The 14,815-nt window shown below is 36.2% G+C and overlaps 1 protein-coding gene across 1 annotated transcript in view; it reads right to left on the reverse strand.

The window, feature by feature from the left end:
- The window catches only part of EPRS1 (glutamyl-prolyl-tRNA synthetase 1), a 71,903-nt gene that overhangs the window by 55,940 nt on the left and 1,148 nt on the right, over window positions 1-14,815 (reverse strand). The window contains exons 2-7 of the mRNA XM_014840024.3: window positions 11,830-11,914; window positions 8,397-8,496; window positions 7,675-7,831; window positions 5,831-5,970; window positions 4,383-4,477; window positions 402-528 (exon numbers count right to left, since the gene is read on the reverse strand). Of these exons, the coding sequence (XP_014695510.1) occupies window positions 402-528; window positions 4,383-4,477; window positions 5,831-5,970; window positions 7,675-7,831; window positions 8,397-8,496; window positions 11,830-11,914 (704 nt within the window). The remainder of the gene's footprint in view (window positions 1-401; window positions 529-4,382; window positions 4,478-5,830; window positions 5,971-7,674; window positions 7,832-8,396; window positions 8,497-11,829; window positions 11,915-14,815) is intronic.

The raw sequence follows: 14,815 nt of genomic DNA on the forward strand, positions 1-14,815 counted from the left end.
TGAACCAATTGCAGTGCCTCTGAATAAAGATGATATAAGAGGCTAGGAAACCTTCACGTTTTCCAATACCTACTTAATGTTTGTTTCATTCATAAACTTAAGATCATATGACAAAAGAAAACCTGCCTCTAGTGACCAATTCATTTAAGAAATTGGTAGTAGGAAAATATAGCACTTAGGTATATTCTACAACAATTGAGGAAGAAAAAAATAAACTGAAGATTTTTCGTATGGGAGCTCAATATTTCTGGGCTTAGGTCTCAGACACAGAATACACAGATGAGGAAAAAAAGCAGCTATGAGAACAAACTTAATTTACTTTCATACCGTGAAGGTATCAGGTCACCCTCTAATTTTAATTAATTTTTCTGAAAAAAGGTCATCACTACACCTTTAATTACCTTCTCAAAATCTTCCTTTTCTTTTTCAGGATTTGTGTCATCAAATCTCATGATCAGTTTCCCTTTAAAGTTAACCTGGTAGTGCTGGTTCAGAAGAGCAGCTTTTGCATGCCCAATGTGTAAGTAACTAAAACAAAAACATTTCACAAAGAAACTCATTAACATGTTTTAACTAAATACTTAAACTTAACCTTCTTGAGGAGATGAGAACTAAACAAAAATCCTTCTAGTTGGTACTCCAGTCATATTTCATTTTCTAGCAAGAAGTACTGTGATAGAAAATTTGACCCTGACAGGAAGGAAAAAAGACTACAACATTTATAAAATAATAAAAAACAATTCCATATATAAAATCTCACAAACGTACAAGTTATTTACAAATATTACAACATTAAGGAGAATCTTCTTTTTCTTTTTGTTACAGAAGAATAAATGGTCACTTAATTAGAGGAAAACTGCTTCCACAACTGTTTCCAATGCTATAAGGCAGTGTCTTTAATAAGACCCGATGCTAGTGAGGACTGGGCACCCACCCAATGCCCATTAGAGAGAAGCACCTCTGAGACTGCCACTGTCACTGTGATAACTAAATGAAACAACACATGAGGATAAGGAGCCACAGAAAAGCCACTTTACTTCTCTAAGCTTCAGTTTTCTCAGATGCCAAAATAAAGGGATTTTACCTAAATGATCTTGAAGATCTCATCCAGTACCAGCACCCCATGAATCACAATCTATAGAAACACTATTCTGTTCCTACGGGCAGTTGACAGTTACAAGGAATAAAATAAATCAGAGGTACTGTGGATGACATTACATATCAACATCCTCCTCTATCACTGAAGTGGGTAAAAAGTAACATCCTATACCACTGTTGTTGGAAATACACTTAATTCAGCAGCAAACAAGGCACAGGGAAAGAAGGTTTAAATAATCAGCTCTCACTGTTAGCAGCTCCCACTGATAACAGTAGCTGCAGTTGCACTGTTCTACAGTCACCTGGTTTCACGCACACCTGTAATCTTGGTTAATATCAAGAGAGGAAGGAAAAGCACAACCCCTTATGTCTTTAGACCATTTTTCAAATAAATCCATTTTTAAGAAACTCATGGAGCATTCTAGATTAATGATTCAATTTTAAAGAGTTTATATGCACAGGTTAATGCAGACAAGTACAATACAATGCATTTACAGTTATACAAAACTTTCTGCATAAAATAAAGGGCTGTAAGTGGTATCCCAGATGAAATCTTAGAACAGAAAAAGCATATCAGGGAAAAACTAATGAAATCAAAAAGGTATGGAGTTTAGCTAATATAATATATCAATATTGGATCATTAACTGTGACAAAGGTACCATAGTAATGTTAGATGCTAACACATTAGGGAAAACTGGGTACAGGGGATATGGGAACTTTTTTTTTTTTTACTACTTTTGCAACATTCCTGTAAATATAAAACTATTCTAAAATAAAATTTTATTTAAAATAAAATAAAGGACTGTGAGTTCCAAGAAAGAAACAAACACTGTGTGCAGTATTCCCTTAAAGTGTTACCCCCAACAACATAATATACATATTGTTAAGAAGAGAAAAAAGAAAAGATTAACAGTCACTGACTACCTACTATTTGACAGTCAATGGGCTTTATGTACAGTAATTAATTTAAGAGGAGTCATGAAATCAAACCATTATCTTATTCTTAAAGATATTTCTAAATCTGCAATAATGTGTGCAGTTCTAAACCTCAAGAAACTAAGAGGACTATAAAATGTTCACTAGGTAATTAATCAGCTCAAGAGACAATCTGTATCAAAATAGCTAAAGAAAATAAGATTCATGCTGCGTTAGTACTGATGCTGAATTGGGCTTCTGCCACATACAACAGACAAAGGCAATGTAATTTTTAGTCATATCTAGAGCCAGACAGCGTAGGTTTGAGTTTGGCAAGTTGCTAAAACGTTATATGAATCAGTTTCAAAAACATTTGTAAAATGGAGATAATAACAGTGCCTTCCTCACAGGGCTGTTAGAATTAAATAAGTTACTAGATGTAAAGCGCTTGGTGGTACCTGCACGTAACAGGTACCATATACATGTTAGTTAAGAACAAGAATAAAATGCAAAAGTCAAGCCTTCTGGTCTTTCACGCAAGACAGAGAAAAGGAAAAAAACTATTTAACAAATAATTAAGAATTCTTTAGCAGTAAAAGGGGATATGATCAAAATTATGAATATTTTAATAACCTGAACATTGATTTATATTCCAAATCTCCAAACTATTCAGCCAAGAGCATGGTCTTTGAAATTGACATAATTTAGAACAGATAAACATATTTTATGTAGTAAATAATAAACACGAGAAGCTCACTAGTCCAAGAAGTGTTGACAAAAAACACAGAAAGATTCAAAAAGGACAAATGTTCAAACAGCATCGCTATAAACAGCCACTGCTGTTTACGGTTTAATTCCCACAGACATCTTGGGTCCCTACCACCAGATATGCTGCTCCTGTGTACTTGGTATGAGAGGTCATAGTTGTCCCATTGGGTAGTGATTCTAATAGTTTGGTAAAAGCCACTTTTTTTAGCAGTGGCTATTTATAGCGATGCTATTTGAACATTTGTCCTTCTTGAATCTGTCTATATTTTTGTGAGACTGCTTTCACTCAATCGACTACCAATCATTTAATGAGGTAGTCCGTGGATTTTCCAGAATCATTACTTCTCTTTCATCTCTTTCTACCTGTCCTTTACTTCACCACCTAAACCAGCAAACTTAGAAAAGCAGAGAGAAGATGTGGAATTCTAAAACTGATTCTGCTGTTAATGGTGCTTATGAAATAGTTTGTGAAGAACTATGAATATACAGCTAAAATGAAATTGCTTCCTTATCTGCCATTTTCTATTGCCTACACATTCCGTTTACCACAGATGAGTAAGAATCTGGCTACAGAATACAAAATCTGAAATTAAACAAACTGGAAAAAAATAATCATCTCATTTACAAAATATGATACAATACTTTCCTAATGGTTAAGTTACTAAGTGAGGCTAACTGCTTTAAAAAAAGGCATTTTATTATATTAATATCACTAGAAGGGCTCTATGACAAAGCATGTCCCGGATGCTTCAAAGAGGCTGATGTGTGTGCAAAGGCAGACTCCCATCAGCCCTGGGGAACACTGGGCAAGGCCTGAGGCAGCTACATGCTGGTGGCCTCCAGCCAGAACAGTCTTTTCCCCTAATGAGCTATTCAAATACTATTTTCCATGGTCGCCAAGAGTGAAAGGCGTTGGGAAACCTGCTAATAATGGAAAGAACTGAATAGGAATGGGCATTTCAGGACTCCCTTCCTTTATTTGGGAAGAAAATAACAACTTAAAATAATTCTAGGGACCGGCCCTGTGGCCTAGTGGTTAAGTTCGCTGTGCTCTGCTTTGGCAGCCCGGGTTCAGTTCCCAGGCACCAACCTACACCACTCATCAGCGGCCACGCTGTTGTAGCAACCCACATACAAAATAGAGGAAGACTGGCACAGAGATTAGCTCAGGGTGAATCTTCATCAGCAAAAGAAAATAATAACAATAACAATTCTACCATAACTTCTACTACTAAATGAAAGGACTGCCCAGGGTATAAATGCAAATCCTTATAAATGAAAGCCTAAATACCTCAAAACATAAATAAAACTTAAATCTTTCCAGTCACAGATATTTTTCTATTTATAAATAAAATTCTGTCTGAGGTAAAATAAAAATGTCTCTCGTATTCTTTAATAAACTAAACCTACAAAGTCAATAAATTAACATGGTCAATAATTAAGAAACTATTACGATGTTTAGAATTTTAACTCCTACAATTAAAATCCTACTTATTTTCTTCTATATTATGAACATATTAATATTGAAAGTATTTAGTAACTGTCTTAAAGCTTTTCCAGTAAATACATTCGATTGTAATTATAAGCTATATCTTCTTACCCACTAGCCTCTGGAGGAAATCTGACAGTAACCTTTCCCATCTCAGCACCCGGAAGCTCAACAAATTTCCCAATATCTTGCTTTTTCTCAGGTGCCTGAAAAACAACACAATAAAAATAGTTAATCTGGTTAAATGTTTAAGAATACATTCAACAAATACTTACTCAGTACACACTAGGTACCAGGCATGGTTATGAGAAAAACGAGGACTAGAACATCATCCCTGCACTTGGGACTCAAAATCTTGTGAAGGAGGTAAATAACACCAAACGACAGTCACAGAGATCTGTGTATGCATGTATAGGGCGCTCTTAAAGCAGTCAGTTGAAGCTAACAAACAGCATCTAGGGTCATCAAAAAAAGATTAAAAGGAGGTAAGAAACAAAGTGGATCTTAAAAAATAAGTGCAAATACATCAGATGGAGAGGCTATAAGGGCATTCTTTCTAAGAAAAGGAATAACAGCACAGGTAAGACACAAAGGCAGCGAAGAGCAGTGCAAAGTCCATGGAAAGGTAGCGATGCCTATGAGGTGGGTAGGCAAGGAAGTTGAAATAGTTGATTAAGTCCAAAACATAAAGGTCCTTATAAGCTTGGCTTTTATGTTTTAGGCAAGGGAGAGTTCTCAGAGATAATGGGACCATTTATTCGTATTTCCTACAATGATATTCAGACAGTACAGAGGCTGAACTAGAAAAAAGAGAGATCAAAGAAAGGAAGTTCAGTGATGAGATCATGGTATTAAATCAAGCAGGGGGTAACAAGGCCTCAATAAAAATTAACATCAGTGGAGACAGAAAACAAATTTATAGATATGAGAAGTAATAATAGATAGAACTTGCTGACCAACCAGATGTGAAAAGTGGTGAAGGATGAGTGAACATTTTGAGCCAAAACAAGTTAGTAGATTGTGATGTCTTTACACAAGCAGGTATTAGTTTTCAAATTTTACTGGATCAAAAAACTTTCACAGTGCAACTTTTACTACACATGCCAAATATATAAAACAGAACAAAGCAGAGCAACTCTGGCCGGGGAAGAGGACCTTTTCTACTGTACTCTATGTCACATCCTCCTACAGAATCAACAAAAAGGCTCTACAGAAGCCCAGGACTCAATGGTCAATGGTTCACAAAACAGACAATAGGATATTCAGGAGGAAGAAAGCATTGTTAGAGCAGTGAAATAGTAAGATTTTAGTTACTTAGAGTTTGGATTTCCTAAGGGACACACACTGGGTGATGATAATTTTTTACATATATAATTACAAAGATTAAGGCTTTATGTAGTAAAACAAAGTCAAACCAAGACTTAACAATGGCAGATTCTTCCAAGAATATCTTCTATTCATGAAAAGAAAATAAACTATGAATAGGAATAACTTTTTTTCAGATCTAGGGTCTAAGACAGGCAGAGATGTCAACATTAAAAAAAATTAAACAGGCTTACCACTTTAGCTTTGGCTGCTGAAACATTCCACTTGGTACCTACTGACTGGAAGGCCTGCTGGGCTTCAAGAAAGCCAAACCAACGCTTCACATGAACGGGAGCTTTGCTCTGGCTCAACTGTTCCTGCCAAGCAGCATTTCCTATTAGCAAACACAATTTTAAAACCATTCAATAAATCTGCAACTTCAAAAGCAAAGTTTCAATCGTGGTTAATCTAAGTAAATGAGATGGCTTAATGTTGCACTTCTATAGTGAAATTTTTTAAATCTAGGTATACATTGAAATATTTTCTAATAATTTAATATATTTTACAGAATTCACAAAAGTTAATTAAAAATATTTTTTCAGTTCAATTCCCTGAAGTGAATATTAATCCTGCCCTGACCTCTGCCACCCCCACTATAAGGCTGATGGTACATTTCATGATAAAAGAAAAGCTTTCAGCAGATCAACTAGAGAACAAAACAAAAATCAGATCAAGAAGTAAAAGTAGGGGGGCCGGCCTGGTGGTACAGCAGTTAGGTTCACACATTCTGCTTTGCTGGTTCGGATCCTGGGTGTGGACCTACGCACCGCTTGTCAAGCCATGCTGTGGCAGGCGTCCCACATATAAAGTAGAGGAAGATGGGCATGGATGTTAGCTAAGGGCCAGTCTTCCCCAGGAAAAAGAGGAAGATTGGTGGCAGATGTTAGTTCAAGGCTAATCTTACTCAAAAAGAAAAAAGTAGAAGTAGGGGTTGGCCCAGTGGTGCAGTGGTTAAGTTCGCACATTCCGCTTTGGCACCCTGGGGTTCACCAGTTCGTATCCCAGGTGCAGACCTACACATCACTTGTCAAGCAATGCTGTCGGAGGCATCCTATGTATAAAGTAGAGGAAGATGAGCACAGAGGTTAGCTCAGGGCCAGTCTCCCTCAGCAAAAAAGAGGAATATTGGTGGCAGATGTTAGCTCAGGGCTAATCTTCCTCAAAAAAAAAAGAAGTATAAGTAGCTCATTTCTTCAGGTATAACATCAAAAGTAGGTACTGAAGAAAAGTATATTTAACCCTTTAACATCATTAAATTCTTAAGATAATTATCTTTCATAAATATTAAGTCAAAAATCAAAATAGACAAAAATGTCATAAACAAACCTATACATAAAAAGGTGTAATTAGAAAGGGCCTTCGTTTTATGTTGGTTACTATTACAATTTAACTTAATTTGGAGAAAAGTTTAAGCCACAAAAGAGAATAGACAATATAGGAAAAAACCCCCACATAACCCAGATTTAAAGAGTGATAGAATATTTTGACATATTTGCTTTAGTTTTTTTTTTTTTTAAAGAAAATAAACTAACAACACTCCAGTCCCCTTTGTACCTCTCATCAATCCCATATCCTTACCTGTTGCAGACTAGTCATAGAAGAGGTAAAAAGTGACTTCCCAGAGGAACAACTCCAGACCACCACACCCACTCACACACCTAGTGAGTAACAAGCAAGCCAGAGATGACAATGCCTGGAGTAAAGCAATGGCTGAGATGGAAGAGATGCTGAGATAAATGACTTCTTTATGATGAAAGCTTCTTTAGCAGGAATGAGGTCAGCTCCAAAGGCAAGAGGGGTGCTGGGGTAGTGAGAGAGCGATGACCCCCGGGGACAGCAGATGAGAGGGAAATCTTGTGACCGGATAGGAATAACATAGCCAGGATGGTTATTTCTTTGTAAGAAAGTCATAAGTGACTGCCTATAGATGTAGATATACAGATATGCCCATTCATATACATAGAAATATGTGTACTTCTTATCCAGCAAAATATTAAATAATTAAGACAGAACATTCTTTAAGAAGAATTATTGATACCTTTTAGGGTGGCCCAAACACATAAATCTGCTAAGCTCAAAGAGTTTCCAACTAAGAATGTTCTCAGAGACAGGCAATGATTGAGCTCGTTGACTGCAGAAGCAAACAAATCACATGAAGACAGTTTTGTAGCACTAAACTCCAACCAGTGATCAATCTGTCAACACAAAAGACAGAAAAGAAATGCACCCCAGGGTTTAGCTTTAAACAAACAAAAAAATGACCTCAGTTAGAACCCCATGCCTTTCTTATCCCAAATTACAGAATTTAGTATGGAAAGTTAATCCACTGCTTTAACTAACTAAATAAGGTATACTCAGAAAGGAAAATGGACCCGAACTCTGTGTGTGACCTTCAGCAAACCTTTTAATTTTTCTAAACCTGTTCATCATCTGTAAAGTAAGGAAGTTGCATTCATTATCTATACAGTCCCATCCAGTTATGAAATTCTAGGAATCTAGGAAGAGGAAGACAGCACCCAATATAACCGAATAAGACAGCTAGTATGGGATTAAAAGTTCAAACTTAGGAGCTAAGAGACTTTTTCTGAAAATAAAAACAAGATAAGAATTCCTTAACTTGATCTATAACTAACATTCCATTAATATCCTTAAATAGAATAATAGTACATAAGCCAACAATAAAATGATGAGGTTCTCAAAAGAACAGAAGCATAAATCAAAACAAAACAAAACACAACGCAGGAACTGTTCATTCCTTACCTCAGTATGTTCCATCAGGTTAGAGCCATAGAGCCCAGCTGTCGCTGCAACTCTAGCCAAGTAGCGAAGTATGGAATTTACATCCGTGAAGACCACATTTCTAGAATATAGTATGAAATAAAATATTACTGTTGCTCTAGCAAATCAGTAAGTCATGAGACTTACGAAATATAAAAATAGAAATCATATTTAACATATACTTTGTACTATATTAAAAAAACAGGTCTACTTTGTTCTTTATTTCTATCAAACTACAATTTATTCTGAAATGTTCAGCTAAATTCAACAATTCACTTCAGAGTATGGTATCTCTATGATGCTTCATCCTTGTAACTGTTAGTTTCTACATGTCTATTCAGTGGTGAAAATATAATCGGAATATTGAGAATAACAATGATTTAAGATAAATCAAGGCAAAGAAGCCAAGGACACACTGTCATAAAGAGGCTAATTTTATCAACTTCCAGGTAAAGATGACAGATCAAACTCCATCAAAATTGTTTTGCAAAAATTATTTTTTAAGACGACACAAACCCATAAGGAAAAAGAGACTAAGGAGACAAAAGCAATAAAATTTCGCAAACTAGAAAGCAGTTGGATTTAACAGGCCCAAAAAAACTAAATCTTAAGTGGACAGTAGATGAAGCTGAAAACCAATCCAAATTAATTTTAGAATTCTCCAAAAACTTACTAATCAATGGAACTAGGCATCCTTGGAAGTGAGAATGAATTGGGGCTAAAATAAGAAGGACTGGTTCAAAGTCTATTCAAGAATCAGTCAGGAAAAAAAAAAGAGTTGGAAACAGACACCTTCAAACCCTATTCTGCACAGCTGGGCTACTTCTCTTACCCAATCCCAGCAAAAACTGGAGCCTTATTCTCTAAAGAGTGGAACAGAGGGTCTCTCAACTGGGGGAAACTGGCACAGATGCGACTTGGGCTACACAGACAACAGGGAGGATAAAATACATGCAGACTGGATGCTGCGAACCTCAGCCTTTTCCCTACCCTCAGTTGCCAGAATCTTCAGACACCTGCTCTTCTTCACCTTCCAAACAGGAGACTGAAAGTCTTCTCTGGATAACCTCATCAGCCCAAAAGGAAAGACCTAAAGGTGCTAGCATCAGAAGTTCCCCCAAATGAACAGCTCAATCGGATAATCCCAGAGCAAAGCTCAGAGCTGACAAACCCACCCTTGAGTTTGGAACTCATAAATACCCTTAGTCTTCCAGTCAAAAATCTGACAATGCCATGAGGAGTTACCAAATATTTGAAGAAAGCCTTTAACTTGAAAGATAGCAACCAAAATAAACACACAGAAAAATGTAACTTGGACAAACTACAGAAAAGAAAGCTTAAAAAGTAAGTAAATAAGCAAATTTTTCTGACAATGGAACAATATACTACTGCAATCATAAAACAAGAACAGGATACTGCAAAAGGAGTATCCAGAAAATACAAAAAACTTAATTCTAAGATATTAAAGAAATAAGAGCAGAAATGAAAAACTAAAAAGAAAAATGAGGTGATAAAGTTAAAGAACTCTCCAGAAAGTAAAGAAAAATGAAAAAATAGATGGAAGATGAAGGTGATACTTAAGAAAGTAAGAGGACTAATCTCAACATCCACATAAAGAACAAAAATTAGAGAGGAAAAAATCATCAAAGAAAAAATTTTTCAATTTCCAAAAACAGAATTATTTCTAAGTTTCCACATTGAAAGGAGCAACCAAACGCCCAGTAGAAGAGAGGAAAAATCGTTCCAGACTAAAGCATATTATTGTGAAATTTCAGAATACTGAATCCTAAAGGAAGATTCCTGTGTACTTCTTGAAGTCACATAGAAAAGATCAGGAATCAGAAAGACTTCAGAAGAAAGAGAAAAAAGTAAACACTTATTCTACGGAAAGTAAAAGTTATGCATGAAAAGTAATCATAATGTGTGGTTTGGCAGTGAATAAAACTTACAAAGTTATTATAACGTAAGCACTGAATGGTGATCTAAGCAAAATTATGATACGACTACAAAGACAGGAGGGAGGAGATGGGGAGAAGGCCGTGTTTGTTGCATGTATTTTGTATATCTTGCCCCTTCCCCAACACAAGCCTTTCTGTAAGTTTATTATGGACCTTTTAAACCTATTTCAAAATCTGCACCCTGTTTGAGAATATCTTTGAAACCCTCTTTCAGTTTGGTCCAGACTCCCCTATCTGGAAAAGTATTCTTAAAAGAATCTGAAACCAGGGGCTGGCCCCGTGGCCGAGTGGTTAAGTTCGCGTGCTCCGCTGCAGGTGGCCCAGTGTTTCGTTGGTTCGAATCCTGGGTGCGGACATGGCACTGCTCGTCAGACCACGCTGAGGCAGCGTCCCACATGCCACAACCAGAAGGACCCACAACGAAGAATAGACAACTATGTACTGGGGGGCTTTGGGGAGAAAAAGGAAAAAAATAAAAATCTTTAAAAAAAAAAAAAAAAAGAATCTGAAACCAGGTTGTGTCTATTCCTCACTTTCATTATGTAAGAGAATAATGTCTCCCTTTCCAGTTCTTTTTATTCTTTTCAGTGGGTTCCAAAAGAAAGAGCTAAGTCCAAGGGCACTCAATCTTCTATATATCCTGGATGCTGATTCACTTTAATCGAGAGCATACAGTATATGCTCACTGTAGAAAAATTTGAAAACACAGAGAAGTAAAAAGAACAAAAAAAAATCACCCACAATTCCATGACCCAGAAACAAATACTATTAAAACTGTTGTATACTTCTCAAACATATTTTTCTATGCAGGTATGTAATTTTACATTTACGTCTTGCTCTTCTATTAATATTAGATTATGAACATATCCATAAAAATTATTCATAAGCCTCTCTTTCAGAAATGTCTAATATTCCATGCTGTGGACTTACCAACTTTACTTATTTCCTATTAGTATTGATTCTAAATACAGTCATGTGTTGCTTAATGACAGGGATACATTCTGAGAAACGTGTCAGCCAATTTCATCGTTGTGCAAACATCACAAAGAATACTTACAGAACCTCGATGGTATAGCCTACCACACACCTAGGCTATATGGCATTAATCTTATGGGACCACCATTGTAATAGCTGTCCATCGTTGACTCAAAAATCACTATGCAGCACATGACTGCACTTCCAATTTTCCACCAGAATAAATTACAACGGAATTAAAAACTCTTATATATAAGTCTTTCTGTACATTTCTAGTTTCTCTTAAACAGATTACAAGTGAAATCAGACAGCTTGCTGACAAATTTAAGTCTCTGGGTACATATGGTTCTTTTAGAATGAGGAAAAGCATATTTTCTTCTAGGGACGATCTACCAATTAGGAAGTAAAACAAGCATACATTTAATCCTGAATATTTTTAAAATGCTGTTCAGCACTGAAAACAAAGACATAAAAGCACTTACTCAGACACACGAAGAATATTCTCTTTCCCTTCTTCAACAGAAATGCTGACAGTGTCTTTCACATGTTCTACTGCCAATAATGCTCCTAAAAATATCGAGATGAAAAGATTTATTTCTCTTTACAAACAACCTAGTATTTAAAACTTGAATCATAAAGCAATAGGATGAGTCAACAAACCAATATTAAGCCCTGCATGAAGCAAATTTTTTTCTCAGTAGTCTGTAAACAGAAAGCATAGTCATCTGGTCTTGGAGAAATAACAAATCAGAATCCATTCACCGGCGCAGTCCAGCTGCTTTTGAGTACACTCAGCTTCCAATTAGGGACACTGAAATTAATCTTGTCCTCCATCGGGAGACAAAAAGAAATTAGAATAATGCTTTTATAAATGCTATTGTTAACAGTATTTGAACAATTACTATGTGGTTGGCACTGTGCTAAATCCTGTACAGTCCCTATAATTTCTAATCTTTGTAATAACCTTAAGAGGTAGACACCTTTATCTCCATTTTACAGAAGAGGAAACCGAGGCTTCAAAGGATTAAATAATTAGCCCGAAGTCCTTGACTAAATATGTGGCAGTCAGGATTTGAATGCAGGTCTAAGATAGGCCAGAACCTGAACTCTAAAACACAATGTAATCTTCTTCTCAACACAGAATACAGTTTACTAAGTTGATTCATTATTTCTTTGTCCCTTATTTGGCTAAAATGGACAACTAGTGCCCAGATATTGGCTTTTAAATATGCTCCACTGAAAACAGCACTGTGGCAAGGAAAGCACAAGATAAACCTGGAAAATCTCACTGTGCGAGAAAGCAAAATGTACTCAAAGAAGGATAAGAGATATGCCAAAAAGACACAGAGACTAGCTTGGAGGGGCTCCCACTGGCAAATAGGGGCAATTCGACCACTAAAGTAAATGATATAAATTTTAGTGTATCCATACAACAGAAACCCATACACCAAATAAAAAGAATGAACTACTGTTATAGGCAACAACAAAGATGAATCTCAAAGCTTTACCCTAGGTACAAAAAAATACATATGATATGACTCAATGTATATGAAATTTTAGAATAAGCAAAACAACAGTGACAGAAAGCAGATCAGTGGCTATCAGAGGCCAGAGATGAGGAAAGGGGATAGGTTGCAAATGGCATGAGGGAACTTTCTGGAGCAATGAAAATATTCTATATCATTATTCTGGTGTAGGTCACACACTGTATATATTTGTCAACCAATCTGTACACTTAAAAGTGGTGAACTTTATTATATACAAGTCATAAGTCAATACAACTAATTTTAAAAAATAAAGTTTTTAAATTTTAAAAATAGAAATTGAAAATAAATAAAACAGACTATAACCTACTGAGTTCATTTTGCTATGAATTTTTTCTCAATGGGAAAGAGGAAGCTCTTCTCACAGAAAAATGCCGACTAATGCATGCAGAAGGAATGGCAGAACGGAAAGGTCACCATTTGGCAGCATCTTACTAACAACCATGTTGGGCAGGAAGCATCCATGGATGCTGAAACCAGCGAGTAAGTTTTGATGAGGAGTGGAACGTTTGCATGATCCCACAGCATCTCCCCACAAAATGCCTGTTAATTACAAAGGGAAAACTTTGTAGTGGGGAAAGCTCACAGATACCATCTTAAGTAATCAAGGTTATCGTCATCAGTAAGGGGGGGAGTTAAATTCATGCACCAATTAATGGGCTGAAATGAAGAACAACAAATCACTTCTGTGCTAATTTTTCTAAACATGTGTAGCCTGAAACTAGCCACGAGGAAATGTAAAACAACCTGATCAAGGGACATTCTTCACGAAGGGGCCCGTAATCTTCAGGGAGGTCAAAGCTATGAAAGCCAAGAAAAGACTAAAAAACTATTCCAGATTGAAAGAAACTGGGGAGACATGACAACTAGGCACAAACGAAGCATGATCCTGGATTTTGGTCCCTGCACTATGGAGGTACCATTGGAACAACTAGTGTTGGAATAGGAATGGCTCCATGCACTAGATGGAAGGACTGTATCAATGTGTATTTCCTGATTTTGATGGTCCTGTGAAGTCATGTAGAGTTTCCTTGCTTGTGAGAGATGTACACTGGAGTATTCTGGGGTGTTGAAGCATCATTACCTGCAGCATGCTCTCCAGTCATATAAAGGAAAAAGTGTTCTTTGTTCTATTCTTGTACCTTGTTAAGTTTGAAATTATTTTAACATTAAAAAAATACGCTGAATGCATGTAAAATAGGGAAATTCTAGCAATGCAAGCTGTTTTTCTAAATGTTTCATCTAATGTTATTGATTATTTAAAGATAAAATGTATTTGAATTAAATGATTGGTAAGAATTAAATCAAAAATAAAAAAGGAGGGGGAAACAAACAGAAATAAATATTCTATAAGGGGTCTATAGTTCAAAATGACAACAAATTTCTTTAAGACTCTTCCAGAATACTGCCAGAATGTGGTTCTGAGTTCTATAATTCACTAAGGAAACTGGTCTATTACCTTTAGGGTAATTTCCTAAGTAACATTAGTAACAATCATAACTATTGATCTAAAATGTGTTGGGAACTTTACCTACAATCTCATTTAATTCTGGCAACAACCCTGTGTGGAAGATATTATTCCTCCTTTCTTAAAACAAGGAAACTGTAGGAGAAGCCAAACAAGCAACTTGCCAAGGTTCCGTAACTAGTAAGTGGCAGCCAGAATTGGACCCAGGTCTCCAGGAACCAGACGTCTTTGCTATTAACCACGAGGCCACACGGTCTAGTGCTTTCCAGCCCAAGAATCAAACCCATTTCTTTTAGAGTTCATTGATTTGTGTGAGGTTAGCCCATAATTACTGGAATCAATATGCCAGAACATTATCATTTTTAAAATATTTAAAATGGCTATTAAACTGTGGGTCTTGTTCCAATGGATTCAAAAGGACACTAAAGTTGAGAATGTAACGAGTGATTCTGTCAG

The sequence above is a fragment of the Equus asinus genome, chromosome 30 (assembly GCF_041296235.1).
Source record: "Equus asinus isolate D_3611 breed Donkey chromosome 30, EquAss-T2T_v2, whole genome shotgun sequence".
Classification (NCBI taxonomy): domain Eukaryota; kingdom Metazoa; phylum Chordata; class Mammalia; order Perissodactyla; family Equidae; genus Equus; species Equus asinus.